The following is a 19,338-nucleotide window of genomic DNA, read 5'->3' as shown; positions in this document are numbered from 1 at the left end:
AGCAGCTTCCCTCCAGAAGTTGTGAATGCTCTAACTGTTGTGGCAGCCGGCAGAGCTGGCAGCAGATTCGGACAGTGAGGAGGGTTGGGGAGGAACCTGGGCCAGTCCTGGAGTCTGGGGAAGGCTCGGATGAGGACTCTGTGTCGGAGGCAGAGAGGGGGCCAGGGCCGTCTAACAGTTATCAGCTGCCTTCGGAGTCAGAGATCAGTGAGGCGGAAGAACAGCCTGTTCCCAGTGTGTGCATGCACAGAGTTGCCAGATGAAGGGCGCAGCTAAAGAACAGGGGTCGACTTGGGAGTAAGGCCACAGGTGGACGATGAATGGCCCCTCCCAGAGGAAATAAAAGGGGAGCGAAAGGGGAGTGGAGTTTGCAGGAGTTCCCTTAATTGGTTCGTGACTCTCTGAGACTCCTTGCCAAGTTTTGCAGATATCAGCCTGGCAGCTCTCCAAGCCAGAGAAGGTCTGTGACTGTAAATCCTCCCTTGAAAGACTTTGCTGGAGGTGAAAGGAGACCAATTCACAGTAAATTAATAAAAGGAGTTTTTTGTCAGGACAAGGAGTTGGCTTCATGCTCTTCAGAAGCCTCGGTCAGAACACCAACAGTGGAAGTTTTTAAGAAGATGTTGGATAGCCATTTGTCTGAAGTGGTGTAGGTTTCCCTGCCTAGGCAGGGGGTTGGACTAGAAGACCTCCAAGGTCCCTTCCAACTCCGTTGTTCTGCTTAACAGTCTTTTCCATGCTGCTGCCTCCCCCTGCTTGTCTTCCGGGTGTGTTATCTCCCCACCAGCCATCGGACCAGCATTTGATCCCAATCATCTTCAGATCTCCTTCTCCAGGGTTACTCATCATCCCTTCCCCCCCTTTTTTCCCCAAGCTGAAACGGGAGCATTTGTTTAATTACGTGCAAGGAACAATACATTCCGGCCATTATCTAAATCACACTTATATTTTCTGGATGTGATTTTCATCAGGCCCCGTTTCCTTCTACTCCCCCCCCCTCCCCATCGCCAGCTTTTGCATCATTAACAGGGAAGAGTTAATGAATATAAAAGCATAAAGCCTAATTACACTTTAATTTACAATCATAATCTCATTTTGTGACTAGAGGAAATCTGTTGTGGGGGGGAGAAGAAAGAAAAGAAAAGGGAAATTAAAACAAAAAACAAAAACCAAAGTTTCAAGTGAAGGATGAAATCGGCTCCATCTCAGTTGGGCTATGAAATCAGAAATTTTTCTGGTTTTATTGGGAGGGTTGAATAATTTGGAGGAGACGAAGGGGGCATCCCTGAAGGAGCTTCTTATCAAGCCAATCTTTGCTTGGATTTCCTTTCTTTTCCTTCTTCCCTTCCCTTTTCATCTTTTTTCCCCTTCCCCTTTCATTTGCCCTTCCCTTTCCTTCCCCTTTCATCTATCCTCCCCTCCCCCCCCCAGCTCCATAAAGGACCTCCTGCTGGGCACAGCTGAATTCATGCTGGAGATGCAGCAATCATCTGCAGAGCCTCCCCATTCAGACCCAGTCTACCTTTGAACGCTGGGAGAAAGTCATAAAGTGGATTGTGGTCTGTGGGGACTTAATCCTTAACTCCTTAATCCTGACATTCATTAGTCGCTGTTCATTCGAGAAAAGTTGACATCCTTTGAAAGTGGAGTTTCCTTACGACGTTTGAGAAGGCAAATTACCTTTTTTTAAAGAAAGAAAAACAGGAATTTTCCTCATTTATTTATTTTTTGCACACCTCAACGCAGCTCCAATCCACCTCTGGCTCCACAGGTGTCCGCTTTGGCTTTGTTGTTAGTTGAGAAGTCGTGTCTGACCCATTGCAACCCCCTGGAGAACGTTCCTCCAGGCCTTCCTGACCTCTCCCATCCTCCGGAGTCCATTTAAGCTCACGCCAACTGCTTCGCTGACTCCATCCAGCCACCTCCTTCTCTGCCGTCCCCTTCTTCTTCTTTTTCCCTCCATCGTTCCCAGCATGAGGCTCTTCTCCAGGGAGTCCTTCCTTCTCATTAGGTGGCCAAAGTCTTTGAGTTTCCTCTTCAGGATCTGGCCTTATGAAGAGCAGTCAGGGTTGATCTCATCTAGGACCGACCAGTTGGATGGCCTTGCAGTCCAAGGGACTCAATGCAGGAGTCTTCTCCAGCACCAGAGTCCAAAGGCCTCCATTCTTTGGCACTCAGCCTTCCTTATGGTCCAACTTTCACAGCCATCCATTGCAACTGGGAAAACCACAGCCTTGATTTTGGCTTACAGCCCTCTAACCAGATGCTCACTAACTGAGTTTGCCAGGAGTAGAGTTTGCTGCGGGAGGCGGCGGGGAGGGGGGACTTATCCAGCAGAAGCCCCCAAAGAGGTTAAATTTGGACCAGCCCTTTTTTCTCAGGGTGGGAGTTGAGCCCTGGGGCCTCAAGAGGGCAGCAGCGAGCTATTTATAAAGGCTTCTCGGATCAAAGAGAGGCAGAATGTTTACAAGGCAGATAATTCTAAAGGTTTCAAGGTGGTGCAAACATTATTGCAGGCCACACAATGCCATGTGCTAAATATAAAAGACTGTACGCAGTCCTTGCTCAGCGACCGTCTGAAGTTATGACTTCCTTCCTTCCTTCCTCTCTCTCCCTCCTTCCCCTTACTTCTTCCTCCCTCCCTCCTTCTCATATTTTTTCCTTCCTTCCTCCCATCTTCCCTTTACTTCTTCCTCCCTCCCTCCTTCTGTTTTTCATCTTTTCCCCTTCCTTCCTCTCTCCCTCCTCTCTTTTTTCCTAATTTCTTCCTTCCTTCCTCTCTCTCCCACTTTCCCTTTACTTCTTCCTCCCTCCCTCCTTCTCTGCTTCTCATCTTTTTTCCTTCCTTCCTCCCGCCTTCCTTTTACTTCTCCCTCCCTCCCTCCTTCTGGGCGGCCAGTTGGGTTTCATGCTTAAGGTGGGACTAGAACTCACCATCTCCTGGTGACTGGTCCAAAGTCAACCAGTTGACTTTTAGGCCTAAAACAGGACTAGAACTCACTGCCTCCCTCTTTCCAGCCTCGTGCCTTAACCGACAAACCAAACTGGCTCTATACACCTTGATATATTCTAGAGACGTTCTTTTCTCTGATTCAAATAGAAAGCTTTATTCCATTTTCGAAAGATTTTTAACATTGGAAGAAAGGAAGCGAAGAAGGAAAGGACGGGAGGGGGCGGAAGCGAAGGGAAGTTTTGCCAAGGGAAAAAAACACACCAAGTGTCATTACCACAAACCAATTCCTTGCCATTGCAGTAATTAGATTAGATTTTCATCAGTAGGTCTCCTTCTCAGGCTGGGTTGCAACCCCGGGGGCAACGCGATTCCAATCAGAAAGGGCAGAAGATGCCTTCTGTTTCTCAGCGGGAGGGCAGCCTTTCCAGAGATGGGGGGGAGAGAGAGAGAGATTGAGACTTTAGTGGCAAATAATCAGGATTTCAGACATGAGGGAACAAGAGAGAAACTTCCGACATGGCAAGGAGGCCTTCAGCGTTAGGAGTTGGGAGGAGAATTCACCTCCGTTTCCAAGTTAATACACGGATATTTTTTTTGGGGGGGGGGGTCTAGAAAGCAAATGCAAAAGAGAGAGAGGGGGGGGAGGAATAAAAGCTTTTGATACAATAGAGAGAGGCGAGCCAGAATGGAGTCTGAGGAAGCAAGGCAGAGTTGCACTTAAGATCCCCTCCTGGAGAAATAGTAATGGCTTGTAGAGGGACCCTGCTGAGGAATAATGCCAGTGAACAGGCTGGTGAATTTAATAAAAAGGACTCCGACCTGGTGCCAGCTATTCACATACAAAAGACCCCCCACCCTGCCCCAGATTTTGTAGGGGGAGAAAAATAGAGGCCATTCTTCTCCCAATTGAGTTTTCCATGGTGTGTACAGATCTGCGACTGTTTTTCCAAAGACCAACGCCCGCTCCTTTTCGGGAAAGAGGGCAGGGAAGAGCAACGGAGATCATAAATAACAGCAACAGGGTTGGAAGAGACCTTGGAGGTCATCTAGTCCAACCCCCTGCTCACGCGGTAGACCTGTACTAGGAATTCGAACCGCCCAAATGCCAACCTTTCTGATTGGCAAGCTCAGCATCTTAGCCACTGAGCCACCTAGCGCCTCGTTGTGACGATTTAGGAGGCTAAAGCATACGAAGAAGGGTGGTTGCAGGAATTGGATATGTCTACCCTAACGAAGAGAAGGACCAGGGCTGACTTGAGAGTATCTAAGAGGCCGCCGCAAAGAAGGGGGAGTCAAGCTATTCTCCGAAGCACCTGAAAGCAGGACAAGGAGCAATGGGTGGAAATTAATCAAGGAGAGAAGCAACCTAGAAATAATTTCCGGACAGTGAGAACAATGAATCAGTGGAACTCCTTGCCTCTAGAGGTTATGGGTGCTCCATCAATGGAGGTTTTGGAGAAGAGACTGGACAGTATAGGATCTCCTGCTTGAGCAGGAGGTTGGACTAGAAGACCTCCAAAGTCCCTTCCAAATTTTTATTCTGTTATCCTTGAAACGACCAGGAAAGGCATAGTATTAAAAGTTCCATGCAAAGGATAGTCTAGAAAAGGAGATTCAGAGTCACCCAAGTGAGGAATTTTAAGAAAGGAAAAGCAAGTGGAGGAAATAACCAATGAGGATAATGGATAATGAAGCGTCTACGAGAAAACAACCAACTCAGAGCTACTGTCTCTATAAACAGGGAACAAACCTCACACTAGCACTGATGACATTACCTAGTTGGATCATGAGATGTCTGTAAAGAAAACCGCCGAGGGCGCTTTGTTTCAACGCTGGGCTACAAATATTCTCCTTTATTAAAACTCTTTCCATTATTTAAAAAAAAAATCAGAGTCAATCATACGGAGCATTTATATAAAGCCAAACATATCGAGGAACTATTCTACAGATTTCTTTATGGGGGGAAATTCCATAGAAAAGTATGCCAAATCAGAACGTTTCCCTATTCGTTGGAAGGAGAATCCCACCCCTCAAAAAAAACAAAACCACTTTTCTCATTTCTCATCGTCCTCCCAGACAGTTTCTGCTCGCTACAAATTCTTTTGTAAGATTGCGTAAACGTTTGCGATAAACACTATAAATTTTTAAAGCTGTTTAAAAAGGAGGCATTAGATCCCAGACTTAGATTACTTATAAATGTGACGTTAAGCTATAAATGCAGATTTTTTTTTTTTTTAAAAGAAGCAAAATACGCATGCCACTCAAGGGACATGCTTTTAGCCAGGAATATACAGGCACGGTTCGAATGTTTTCAAACAGAATGAGTGTTGAAATAATTCTCATATATTTACGCCAAGCTAATGCATAAAGATGGGAAAACAGCCTCGGGTGCTTATGTAAATAGGCAGAGAACTGCATCCACCAGACAGAGAAATTTGGGAGTTTTGAAATGGTGGAGGGGAGGCAGAGAATTTGTTGATAGGATAATAGAATTGAAGTTGAACTTGCATTATTATTATTATTATTTTTCTTCCATTCGATTGGGTCTGATTCTATTTATTCCCTGCTGTTTTCTTGGCAAGGTTTTTTCAGAAGCGATTTGCCATTGCTTCCTTCTTAGGGCTGGTGGGGAATGGCTGGCCCAAGGTCCCTGAGCTGGCGTTGCGCCGAAGGTGGGACTAGAACTCACTATCTCCTAGTGGTTGACCCAAAGTCACCCAGTCGGTTTTCATGCCTAAGGCAGGACTAGATTCGTGGCCGCCTGATTTCTAGCCTGATGCCTTAACCACTATACCAAACTGTCTCTTTAACATCAGTCCCACACCTCTGAAAAAAGGACCATAGGTTAAGCGTGCAGTTCAGAAAATGTATTGCTCAAGACTATACATAAAATCTAGTCAACTAATGGCCAGCACTGAATTGGTGCTAGATAAGAGTTTAATGGAATTCGAGAGGGATTAAAGTTGGATCATTTGTGGGAATGTAACGATTCCAGGCTGGTGACTTGCTTAACTCCCCTGCCCAGATCCGCCTGCTCTTTTTCCTACAGCACACGGGTTCATATGTCCTGCTTAAACCCAACTTATTAAAAACCGAATGGATGCATTCCCAAAGACAGGGAAAGAGAAGAGACAGAGAGAGGGGAGAGAGAGAAGAGACAGGGAGAGAGAGCGAAAGAGAGAAGAGGAGATACAGAGAGAAAAGAGACAGAGAGACAGGGAGCAAGAGAAAGAGAAACAGGGAGAGAGAGAGAGAGAGAGAGAAGAGAGAAACACAGAGAGAAAGAGAAAGAGAGAGGAGAGAGACAGAGAAACAGCAAGAGAGAGAGGAGAGAGAGAAAGAAACGGAGCAAGATAGAGAAAGAGAGTGATGAGAGAGAGAGGAGAGAAGGAGAGACAGAGAGAATCACGGAGCAAGATAAAGAGAGGGGGGGAGAGAGAGAGAGAGGGAGGGGAAAGCTTTTGGGGTTGGTACAGTTTTTCTTCCTCACTTTTTCTCTGCTTCACACCTTCCCCTCTCTTTCTCCTCTTTGCTGTCAAGAAGGCAATCTGTTCCTCCATTTCTCAAGAAGACACTTGGCAATATGGCCGACAGGATGTCAGGAATCATTAAAATCAAACAGGGAGAAGATAGAGCAGAGTTTCTTGAAACCACCTTCTCCCTATGAATGTATGTGTCTCTGTGTTTTCCAAATCTCTCTGTCTCTGTCATCTATCTATCTTTCATCCATCTCTCTCTCTGTGTGTCTCTCATCTACCTTTCTATCATCTCTCTCTCTCTCTCTCTCTCTCTCTCTGTGTCTATCTATCTATCTATCTATCTATCTATCTATCTATCTATCTATCTCTATCATCTATGTATGTATGTATGTATGTATGTATGTATGTATGTATGTATGTATCTATCTATCTATCTATCTATCTATCTATCTATCATCTATCTATCTATCTATCTATCTATCTATCTCTATTATCTATCTATCTATCTATCATCTATCAATCTATCTATCATCTATCAATCTATCTATCATCTATCTATCTATCTATCTATCTATCTATCTATCTATCTATCTATCTATCTCTATTATTTATCTATCTATCTATCTATCTATCTATCATCTATCATCTATCTATCTTTATATCCTATCTATCTATCTATCTATCTATCAATCTATCTATCATCTATCTATCTATCTATCTATCTATCTCTATTATCTATCTATCTATCTATCTATCTATCTATCTATCTATCTATCTATCTATCTATCTATCTATCTATCATCTATCTCCAATCTCATCTGCGTGCCTGCCTGCCTGCCTGCCTACCTGCCTACCTACCTACCTACCTACCTACCTACCTACCTACCTACCTACCTATTTTCCTTTAAATCCAGTTCTTAGGTTTGGGGATATACAATATATGTGAGTATGGATTTTGCGTCGCCTTGTGTCACGTTTCATTTCTTCCTTTGGCCTAATGGGAAGCACATTTCTTACCCTTTCCTTAACGTAAGCGATTTCACAGTTACAGAAAAAAATGAAATCAAGCTGGAAAACAGGCAGAGACAGAGCGATGGAAACCAATTTTTGTCTGGGGTTTTTTTGTGCATTTTCTCCCCAGAAAACAGACAGCTGGATCGTTCTAGAGCAGCTCAGTCATCAAACCTGGCCAATTTTCAGATATCTGAATTTCAACAACCAGAATTCTTAGTAATGTCAGATTGGGATTAAAGGAAGAGAGCCCGTTTGGTCTAGTGGGTAAGGCACCGGGCTAGAAAACAGCAGACGGTGAGTTCTAGTCCCACTTTAGGCGTAAAAAACCAGCTAAGTCTTTCAGCCCAACACACCTCACAAGATTGTTCTTCTTGGAAAAATAAGAGGACGAAGGGGTATTGGGTAGTTCTCACCCACCTTGAGTTACCTATAAGGCTGGATGACAAATAAAATAAACAGAGTATGCAATTCAGAGTTAGGAAAACTGTATTTCATGACCCGCGGACAGCGTAAAACTTGAAAAAAATAACATCTGGATAAGTTCAGTAACTTTAGAAGCTTGTACCAGTGGGACATCTTCCAGCTTTCTTTATTTGGGAGAAGAGGCCTTCCCTGTGATGATATTTTGGTTGTGAGTTTGTTCGCTTGGTTATGTGATTGGATACCGTAACCGCTTAAGGACACAATGCGATCCAGCCCCAGGGAGAAAGGGAAAAGAGGAACTTTATTTCTAAATTGTACAGCTCAAGAGTGATCCAATTGTGTCGATTGTCAATTCGTTCCAAACAGACGCAAAAGAGAGGTAGGGGAGGGGGAAAAAAAACCCTACATTTTTCACCGCACATAACAGCACCAGTAATTTGCTGTCAGGAGAGAATGAGCGACCCACTGGCTGAGATAGCTTTCAAAGTGAATTTGGCAAATTTAGAGAGATGGGATGCGTGGAACAGCTGCTGGTTGGTTTGGTTTTTTAAGCAGATAAGTCTCCCTCTCACCCTTCTCTTCTCCTCCTCCTCCTCTGCTTCTTCTTATTCTCCTCCTCCTCCTGTTCTTCTGTTTCTTATTCTCCTCATCTTATTCTCCTCCTCCTCCTGTTCTGCTGCTTCTTATTCTCCTCCTATTCTTCTGCTTCTCCTCCTCCTCCTATCATCTACCTACCTACCTACCTACCTACCTACCTACCTACCTACAAATCAATCAATCAATCTATCTACAAATCTATCTATCATCTATCTATCTATCTATCTATCTATCTATCTATCTATCAATCAATCTATCTACAAATCTATCTATCTATCTATCTATCTATCTATCTATCATCTATCTACCTACCTACCTACCTACAAATCAATCAATTAATCACTCTATATATCTATCTACAAATCTATCTACAAATCTATCTATCTATCTATCTATCTATCTATCTATCTATCTATCTATCTATCTATCTATCATCTACCTACCTACCTACCTAAGAATAGAACGCATATATTCTATATGCATGTTCCAGCATAACTCTGGAACGCCTCGAGCAATTTCAACCAAACTTGGTACACAGATGACTTACTCTCTGGAGACAAATACTGTGGGGGTAAGACACCCCTAACACCCCTGGGGTGTGTGTTCTGTTAAGATGCATCCTGTTGTGCCTTCAAATGGCTTTCGAACTACTAGGTTGGCAGAAGCTGGGGCAAGTCACGGGAGCTCACTCCATTACGCGGCGCTAGGGATTCAAACCGCCAAACTGCCAACCAGCTCAGCATCTTAGCCACCGCATTCCTTAGTATCCTTAAAAATATTACTGTATATAGTTGCAGGTAACCCTACCTGCCGATAAGCCAAAACCTGTTGCATTTTAGTACCTAAAATTCGAGCTTTATTGCTGAGTATGTGCATCATATTCTTACTTTTTTTCTTTCTTAGTTTCCTCCCCCCTTGGTTTATTTTAACCACTGTAATATAAGCAACTTGTTTTATTGTTCTGAACAAGCTTTTCAGAATAACAAGAGTCGGAAGGGACTTTGGAGGTCTTCTAGTCCAACGCCCTGCTCAAGCAGGAGACCTACCATTCTGGACAAGTGGCTATTCAGTCTCTTCTTAAAAAACACCAGTGTTGGAGCACTCATAACTTGTGAAGGCCTGTTGTTCCACTGGTTAATTGTTCTCACTCTTAGGAAATTCCTCCTAGGTTGCTTCTCTGTTGTTTCTTGTCCTGCCTTCAGGGGCTTTGGAGAACAGATTGACCCCCTCTTGCTTGGGGCATCCTCTCAAATATTGGAAGACTGCTATCATGACAAATTCGGTCCTTCTTTGCACTGGACTAGACCTACCCAATTCCTGCAACCGTCCCTCTTTAACGTTTCATCCTGTGTTTTTCCTGTCATCGCAAACCAGAGAGGGGAAAGCGAAGCCATCTTCGGCTCACGTCGGCGAGCTTTTAAGCCATGACGCACGCAGGCTTCAACCTTCGCCGAGGTTCTTTTAATCATAATAATGAAAGGGAAGAGCGGCGATTAATTTGAACGGGTTCTGACGCTCGGCAGCCTGAGTGGCAGGCTCTTCTCCAAATGAAGGTCTTAGGCTATCAATTGGAAAAAAAGCCCAGATTGACAAGTAGCTGGACATCTCTCGTCTTCCCAAAAGCACTTTGTGGTCTATCTTTGTCCCCCCACCCCACCCCTTAATTAAGTGAAAGAGAGGGATGAGAAAATATACAAGACTTGGGAATTTCTGAATGCCTTTTTTTAAAAAAAAAGAGATATACAGGTGGTCCTTGACATACCACCATTCATTTAGTGGCGGTTTCAATGTTACAAAGGCGCTGAAAACAAGTGACTTAGAACCAGTCCTTTCCGTTATGATGATCTGGGCCGCCCCACCTCCAAAACAGAGGTCGGTTTTGCTGCTCGCGCTTGCGTTCATTGGATTCAGCAAGACGCTAGTCCTCAGGACCCTCCCAGCTGATGACGATGTCTGTACATGCGGGAGAGAAGAGAGATGCAAAATATAATTCGGTGCTGAAGCGGCCTTAGAGGACAAGCTTTAGAAGAAGGGAAATGTGGAGAGATGAAGGGAATGTTTATTTTTTTTATTTTTGAGGGGTGGGAAGCATGCTTTTTGATGTTTTGGGGTGTGTGTGTTTTATATTTGAGGACTGTTCTGTGGCTGTTAGTCTCCCTCGGGGAAGGGCCAGCGAATTTTGTTGCATCAAAATTTCCTAAGTCTCTCGGAGTGGGCTGCTCTCCATGGTGCTGAAAAACACCTCGCGTCTTGACCTTAGAGCAGGGGTGAGCAACCCACGGCTCTGGAGCCACATGTGGCTCTTTCATCCCTCTGCTGTGGCTCCCTGTCGCCGGTCAGTGCCACAATTTTGAGTAGAGCTTCCGGTTTGGTGATGGGGGGAAAGCACAGCGCACCAGGAGGAGACCCTATGGCAAGGAGCGGATTTTCTGGTCAGTGCCACAAAGGATAGGGCTCTCGGTTAGGACAGGTGGAGGAAAAAGGACACCGTGCTAGGAGGAGACTCTATGGTGGGGGAACCGGACTTCTGTTTGGCTCCAGAATTGAACGGGGGGCTTCCGGTTAGGACCCTTGTGGCTCTTTTGAGTGTTTAAGGTTGCCTTAGACCACAAAAGCAGTAGAGTGAATTAATTTCTTCTTCTGGATCCATCTGAAAAGGAACAGCATCCCCTTAATATGTAGACAATCCCTTAATTCTTACCACCTCTTTTAAAAAACCCACATAATGTAACAAAAGTCGACGCCACACAACGAGTATGCTATGGCCACCATGTCAAACTCTAGCAAGTTATGCAGATGTTTGAGGAACCAGGAGAGAACGAGTTCAAAGCCAGCTGGGTGGCTTTGGGCCAATCACCAGGAGATGGTGAGTTCTAGTTCTGCCTTAGGCATGAAGGCTGGCTGGATGACTTTGGGTGAATCACCAGGAGATGGTGACTTCTAGTCCTTCCTTAGGCCCTAAAGCTGGTTGGATGTCTTTGAGCGAATCACTAGGAGATGGTGAGTTCTAGTCTTGCCTTAGGCGCAAAGGCTGGCTGTATGACTTTGGGTGAGTCATCAGGAGACCGTGAGTTCTAGTCCCACCTTAGTCACCTAAGCCACCTGGTCTCTCTCTTTTTCCTCTCTCAACACAATCGACCTCCCTGGGTTGTCGTCGCGGGGAAAATCGTAGGGAAAAAAGGCGGATTGGCTCGATTCTCTGTTTTGAGAGACTCGTTCATTTGTCAACAATCCTACTACTTAAACCAATGGAAAAAAGAAAAATGGAAGCCACCTAACCAGAGCTGTGTCCCCCTCTCCTCTCCAACCCCCCCCCCGAGAAAACGGTGTCCTCGCAACCGTTTTGCCTGGCCCGGATCCACCCCATCCCAGCTGCAGCCTCTCCCTGTTTATAAATCACGCCGTCACATCCGCCTGCGTTTTAGCATTTAACGCGCCTTATGCTGTGATCCTTAAAAGCTGGAATTAATGACATCCGTCCGGCTGCTCATTAATAATTGCTTCGTTACCGTAGACAATGGCGCCCTCCCGACAATCGCCAACTTTGGTTCAGTATAGCCCAATCCGTACAGAGAACATAACGTCCCCTTAACAGAAAGAATCAAACCTTGCCATAAACCTTGTGAAAGAGTATAAGGAATTTATTAGTAGTAAAAAGGGGAGAGGGGGTACATTTGTACTACAAGTTGGCTTGGTGCTGGAGGGGTTTTTTCTCCCCCCCCCACCCCGTATTTCCCCTCCTTCCAAAAGAAATTGGATCGCTTCACCGCCAGCGATCACTCTGGGGGAAGAGGGTGGGGTGGGCTGTTTGTGCCCCCTCTCACTTCCCTTCAGGGTTGAGCCCTCTGTCTGGGCTCTTTGTCGAAGGTGCCTAGCCAACCTGCGGCAGCTTTCTCACCGGACTCTGGAGAGGAAAGAATTCTAGAAAAGAAAAGGAAAAAAAAAAAACCAACTCAAAAAGAAAAAAAAAAGAGAGAGGAGAAATTCAACGGTGACGTCCCGCCTAGACGGGGCCCCTTCCTGGAGGCCTCGGGAAGCAGCCCGTTCTCCTTCCGGGTTGATATGGCTCTTGGTTTCCATCCGTGGCCAGCAGCCTTGGCCTTCTCATGCTTGACCTCTAAAAAGAACATTCACCGCGGAGGTTTCCTGATAGGCAGCCACCGCGACGCCGGAAACCTTGTCTCCCAGGTCCCAGGTGAGTGAGGGCATCCCCTGCTCAGCCCTGGGAGCGGACAGGGTCTCTGCAGTTGGCTCCAGGCCATCTCAGCCTTTACTGCTGCCCCGTCGTTTTCTTCTCCTTCTGGAAGCTGAAACTCGTCCGGCGGCTCAGTTTTCTTTGCTTCTGGGTCAGGTAATCGGCTCGGGCTGTGCTGGCCCGGGATTCCAGGATGTAGTTCATCTGAAGGAAGTGAATGTGGGAGAGAGAGAGAGAGAGAGAAAGAGAGAGAGAGAGAAAGACAAGAAAGGAAACAAGGAAAGAGAGAGAAGGAAGAAAAGAGGAATCAGAGAAAAAGAGAGAGAGAGAAAGGAAGGAAAGAAAGAGAGAAAGAAAGAGGAAGGAAAGAAAAAGGAAAGAAAGAGACAAAGAGAGAAAGAAAGAGAAAGGAAAGAGAGAAAGTCAAGGAAAGAATGAAGGAAAGAGAAAAACAGAGAAAGAAAGAAAAAAAGGAAAGAAAGAGAAAGAAAGAAAGAAAGAGAAATGAAGAAAAGAAAAAAAGGAAAGAAAGGAGAGAAAGAGACAGAAAGAAAAAAGAAGAGATGGAAAGACAAGGTAGGTAGGAAGGAAGGATATAGAGAGAAAGAAAGGAAGAAAGGAAGGCAAAGAGGGAGAAGGAAGAAGGGAGACGAGATAGGAGAGAGAGGAGAAAAAAAGAAGGAAAGAGAACAAGAAGGAAGAAAGAAAGGCAAGAAAGAGAGAAAGAAAAGGAGGGAGGGAGAAAAGGGAAAGGAAATAAGGGAACAAGGAGTTAAGGACTGAAAAATGGCACATAAAATCTGTCACTCAATAAAATAAAATAAAATAAAATAGCTATAAAGATAGTAGCAGCACATTCCATTCAACCTTTTCGACAGGGGGCAGGCTGGGAAACTAGGCTGGCGACCCCCCGGAAGGACCCCTATTTTCTACCCTATTGGTTAAGCCACCCTGACAATGGCTGGGTCAAAGGGGATTGAAAGCGGGGCACCCCACGCCCCTCGGCCTTACCTTCAGCACGATCTCGTTGACGGTGGCAGCATCGGACTCAAAGTAGAGATGCTTGTAATCGTGGTTGCTGAGATAGGTGAGCTTAAATATTGCATGACCTGCCAGGGATTAGGAAGAGAAGGAGGAGGAGGAGGAGAAAAAAGAGGAGGAAGAGAAAAATAAGTAGAGGAGAAGGAGAAGAAGAAGTAGACAAGGAGGAAAAAGAAGAAAGAGGAGGAGGAGAAAAGTAGAGGGGAAAAAGAAGAACGGGGAGGAGGAGGAGAAAAAAAGTAGAAGAGAAGAAGAGGAGGAGGAAGAAGGAGGAGGAGGAGAAAAAGAAGAGGAGGAGGAAGAAGACAAGGAAGAAAAACGAGGTTAGCAAAACGTATACAGTAAGTCTTTTGTGTCTACAAAGAGGCATTTTAACCAGTTTTCCTGAATATATATGTATATGTATATGTGTGTGTGTATATATATATATATGTGTGTGTGTGTGTGTGTGTGTTTATCAGTATTTGTGCTGATAAATAAATAAAGGGAGACTAGTATAGATCTATTTCAACCTATTTAGGTCTCATCATATTTGGGCATACCAGGGGTTGTAACACAAATACATATATATATACTGTATACAATCTCTGAGACTCTGTGCCCAGCCTTCCCTTGCACAGCGCCTCATTTGGGAAATATTGACATGGCAGCTTTCCAAGCTAGATGAGGTCTGTGGTCATAAATATTCCTTTGAACGACTGTTTGCCTGAATGGGAATGAGAGGAATTCACATTTGTCTAATAAAAGGGGTTTTGTCTGGACCAGGACTCTGCTTCGTGCTTTAAGGGGAAGCCTCGGTGGGAAGAGGTTTGTGTCATACACCAGGCGCTGACCCACGCTTCCGTTCCTGCCAGGCCGTTAAGAGGGCGCCACTGTCTGGCTTTTGACAGCTGACCCTCTTCCGAGCCTTCGGAAAACCTGGTGATTTATCTCTTTCCCACTTGGAGTCTTTCGCAGCTGACAGAAGCAGAACGCGGAACTTTATTTCAAATCCTTATTTTTAGCTTTTTGAAAGAGTCAGCCCTTTTTTCGGAGGCCGTTACCGAATCAGGGATGTCAATAACGCTTATGGCGCAGAGAGTTAACGGGGGGCTGTGGGTTCAATCCATCATGCGCGACACATCGCACTAGCCATGCGCTCTCGCACCTGTCAGAGGCTGGAGCGGTGGGTGGTCTCCGGCGCATCGAGAAGAGCGGGCTTTGCCGTGGTCGGTTTACACGCAAGATTATTTACACATTTAAGCCGAATTGGAAAATGAATGCTTACAAAGCCAATGAGATTGGCCATGCATGCAGCCGCCGTTGTGTTTGAGATGGGGAAGCCCAGATGGCCGTCCTTAAACGAAGCGACGCCAATAAACGGGCTTGATTTGGGATTCTAGCAATTTCAGGAGCCTTGTTTTGAACTGAAAGACATTGGGTAGGTCTAGTTTAATGAAAAGAAGGTGTAGGGGAGACATGATAGCAGTCTTCCGATATCTCAGCGGCTTCCCCAAAGAAGAGGGAGTCAAGCTATTCTCCAAAGCACCTGAGGACATGAAGCAATGGGTGGAAACTAATCCAGTAGAGAAGCAACTTAGAACTGAGGAGAAATTTCCTGACAGTGAGGACAATTAATCAGTGGAACAACTTGCCTCCAGAAGTTGCAAATGCTCCAACACTGGAAGTTTTTAAGAAGATGTTGGATAACCATTTGTCTGGAGTGGTATAGGGTTTCCTGCCTCAGCAGGGGGTTGGACTAGAAGACCTCCAGGGTCCCTGTCAACTCTGTTATTCTATTCTATTCTATTCTGTTCTGTTCCAAATCCTTAATGAGAGCTTTCCCAAGGTATCTATTTTTTCCTGACGTTAGAGGTCTCGAAAACAAGACAGGGGGCTGAGACCTGCCCCATCAAAAAATACCGCTACCGATTTTGTCCGTTCACAAGCCACATCGCTCCACGAGCTCCCCGCTTCCCCTCGTGTTTTGGAAGAGATAATAAACCAAATCGCACTCGGCATCCTTCCCACCCTTGCGCTCGCCATCCTTCCCATCCTTCTCCGGCGCCTGCACCTCATCAATCACCCCATTGTCTGCCTGAGAGGCGAGCCTTGTAAATGTCAGAGCCACTCAAGTCCGAAAAGAATCCGAACATGGCAAGGAGGTTTTAATTGGGCAGTGTAATTAAATGGGCGGAGGGGGAGCAGGGGGGGGGGCGAGCGAAGAAGGGACGAAGAGAAGAGGACCCTCGCTGAAAGCCGCATTTGACAGGAAAGAGACGTCTTAGATGACGTTAGGGCTTTGAAACGGGTGGAATAATAACAGAATGGCAGAGTTGGAAGGGGACTTAGAGGTCTTCTAGCCCAACCCCCAGCTCCAGCAGAAGACTCTATACTGTTTCCGGACAAATGGCTCTCCAGTCTCTTCTTGGAAACCTCCAGGGATGAAGCACACACAACTTCTGGAGGAAAGTTGTCCCACGGATGAATTGTTCTAACTCATTGGGAAATTTCCTTGATTAGTTTCCACCCATTGCTTCTTGTCCTGCCGTCTGGTGCCTTGGAGAATAGCTTGACTCCCTCTTCTTTGGGGCAGCCCCTGAGATATTGGAAGACTGCTATCATGTCTCCCCATGTCCTTCACATTCCCAGTTCCTGCAACCGTTCTTCCTATGTTTTGGCCTCCGATCCCTGAGTGCAAAGCAAGGATCAGTCCCTTGGCCATTTCTTACGCAACTAATGATTGATTTCGCTATTTTACCTATTACTAATCTACTTCGGAAGGGACACGGTGGCTCAGTGGCTAAGACGCTGAGCTTGTCGATCAGAAAGGCCGGCAGTTCGGCGGTTCAAATCCCCAGCGCCGCGTAACGGAGTGAGCTCCCGTGACTCGTCCCAGCTTCTGCCAACCTAGCCGTTCGAAAGCAGGTAAAAAATGCAAGTAGAAAAATAGGAACCATTTTGGTGGGAAGGGAACAGCGTTCCGTGCGCCTTCGGCGTTGAGTCATGCCGGCCACATGACCACGGAGACGTCTTCGGACAGCGCTGGCTCTTCGCCTTTGAAACGGAGATGAGCACCGCCCCCTAGAGTCGGGAATGACTATTACATACATATTTGCAAGGGGAACTTACTTTCTACTACTAATCTACTTCGGAGAGGCTATCAATCAAGATATCAAATGGAGAAATCATCAGAAGGAGGGGCCAAGTTGGGCCAACTCAATCCTATAAATGCTCCCATTTTACAGATGGGGAAAAAGGAGAGTTTAGAAAAGAGCAGAAGTCAAATGGGGTGGGCGAACAGACAGGCGTATTTCTTCTTTTTATTTCTCCCACATTGGGATTGTTCCGTTTCCAAGGCCTGCTCACTTCCCATTTTAGGGAAGGCTATGGACAAGCCTCATAATCTCTCTAGCTCCCCCCCCCCCCCAACACACACTTTCTCAACTCCTCCAGACTGTTAACCTGATTTGCCAAAGGTTAAGGCCATCTGTTTATAGATTTTGTAAGACGGGCCCCAGCTAACTGGAAAGCGGCTTTTTTTTCTCCCTTTCTTTCCAGGAGAAATGGCAGGATATAAATCACTGTAATAAAGTAAATAAGGAAAAAAACACATTTCCTTCTCAAACTCTACCTATTGGGGGGTGGGGGGAGGGAGTACCCTCACTGGTAATCGCTGGGATAAGAGAAGGAGGAATGCAGAGACCAGCATCAAGATCTCGTAAGCCCAGTTTGTGATCTTAAATGAAGGACGTGCTTTCTAAGGATATAAGCTGCCTCCAGCCCCCCCCCCCACCTTTGCAACGGGGTGGGGTCTCTGTTCTTTTACACTCAGTTCTTCTCCTCCTTTCACCAAGAGCTGGCAGTGAGGGTGGTGGAAACTGGCAGGAGAGCATTTTATCCCGAGGAGTGGGAAACTATCAGCTGGAGTTTAATCTCTCTAAAAAGAGAGACATCCCCATTCCCTACTAACACGGACGATGGTCCCTAGTTGGGTAATGAAACGTCTGCAAGAATACTACCAAGTTCAGAGAGCACCAAGGATGCCACAATCCTCCCCTCCCCTTCTCCTCCTCCTCTCCTCCTAATCTACTACTTGTAACATTTTATATTTTACAAAAGTTCTTTTCTACTATTTGCAATATTTTATATTTTTCTCCTCTTCCTCTACTATTTGCAACATTTCATCATCATCTTCTTTTCTTCTTCTCCTCCTCCTCCTCCTCTCCTCCTCCTCCTCCTCCTCCTCCTCCTCCTCCTCCTCCTCTCCTCAAACCCCACTCCCTTCTGACACTTACAATTTTATCTACTTTGGTAATGAAAGAAATCAGAAGGGCGTCAAGGACCCCCACAATTCAACCCTGAACTACAAATATTCCCTTCTCTTAGACGAACGCAACAGATTGTGACTTTTTTTCTTTATTATTATCATTTTTTAAATGGTTTTTTTTTTTTTTTTTTACCGTCGATTGTTGTGAGTCGCCCAGAGTTTTTATTAAGTGCCGGGCGGCGCACAAATTCAGCACAAACATCACGATGGTATCGCATTACCAAGCCCCGTGGCTCCGATCTCTTAACTCGTTGGTCTGATCACAATCCCCGCTGGGTGCGAAGAACGACAACCCAGGAGTAAAGCATGTGGACTTGCGTGTTGTCAGCAGAGAAGGAAACAAAGCCCATCGGAGGGGGGCTTTTGTGAGGTTGTATCGCAAACCCCAGCCTGAACCGAGCTGGAAAAAGTTCTTGGTGTGTGGTGTGATGTGGTGTGTGTGTGTAACTTTTTTCCTTCCTTCTTTCTTTTTTTTCAGGGCGAATTCAATGGGAAAGAAGACTGATCCATGAAGTCGCATCTATCAAACTGTTGGTTTTGTTGGCAGCTCTGGAAGCGATGGGAGGTTCAAAGGTTGCAGGGCAGCGGGAAAGTGAGTAAGTGTGTGTGTGTGTGTGTGTGTGTGTGTGTGTGGTGTGTGTAGGGGGAATAAGTGGGGTGGGGAAAGCAAGCAGCCCTCTGCTTCGGCACTAATATGCCTTCTTGGGGGGAAAGAGTGGCTCCTTCATCCTCTGGCTTTAGGCAGCTTTCATTAATCTTTTGGCTCTCCTCCTTAACTAGCCATGCAGAACCGCTCGATAGCAAGGCTCATAATGGGAAAGCCCTCTGCCTATTACCAGGTTAACATTCTGTTAAGCCCCGGCACAACAATGGAATGGGAATCGGGAGGAAGCCTCCGCACCCAGGAGCCACCAGGCGGGCAATTAAAAGGACTGGAGGAAGGGGGTTGGCGTGGAAGGAGGAGGAGGAGGAGGAAGGGAAAAAAGAAGGGGAGGAAGAAGATGCAGAGGAGGAGGAAGAGGAAGAAAAAGGGAGGAGGAGGAGGGAAAAGGAGGGAAAACAGAGGAAGGAAACAGGAGGAAGAGGAAGGGAAAAAAAGATGAAGGAGGAAGACAAAGAGAAGGAGGAAGAGGAAGAAAAGGAGGAGGAAAAAGAAGAAGAGCAAGAAGAACAAAACGGAGAAAGGAAACAGGAGGATGAGGAGGAAGGGAAAAAAATGGAGGAAGAAGATGAAGAGTAGGAGGAAGAGGAAGAAAAGGAGGAGGAGGAGGGGAAAAAAGGTGGAGGAAGAAGACAAAGAGAAGGAGGAAGGGGAAGAGGAAGAAGA

The 19,338-nt window shown here is 45.8% G+C and overlaps 1 protein-coding gene and 1 long non-coding RNA gene across 5 annotated transcripts in view; both read right to left on the bottom strand.

Moving 5' to 3' along the window:
- Window positions 1-19,338, bottom strand: part of LOC309399485 — a 338,217-nt gene that overhangs the window by 153,761 nt on the left and 165,118 nt on the right. The gene's annotated exons all lie outside the window — the stretch shown is intronic.
- Window positions 12,054-19,338, bottom strand: part of MAPKAP1 (MAPK associated protein 1) — an 89,507-nt gene continuing 82,222 nt past the window's right edge. For 3 of the 4 annotated variants that reach the window (XM_081967272.1, XM_081967273.1, XM_081967274.1), the window contains exons 11-12: window positions 13,673-13,770; window positions 12,054-12,865 (exon numbers count right to left, since the gene is read on the bottom strand). In XM_081967272.1, the coding sequence (XP_081823398.1) occupies window positions 12,737-12,865; window positions 13,673-13,770 (227 nt within the window). In that variant the 3' untranslated portion in view covers window positions 12,054-12,736. The remainder of the gene's footprint in view (window positions 12,866-13,672; window positions 13,771-19,338) is intronic. The other variant, XM_081967275.1, reaches the window with a different exon arrangement.

The sequence above is a fragment of the Natrix helvetica genome (genome assembly GCF_964273705.1).
Source record: "Natrix helvetica genome assembly, chromosome: 15".
NCBI lineage: Eukaryota > Metazoa > Chordata > Lepidosauria > Squamata > Natricidae > Natrix > Natrix helvetica.
Note: the sequence above shows the minus strand (reverse complement) of the source record. Positions and strands in the feature narration are given on the sequence as shown.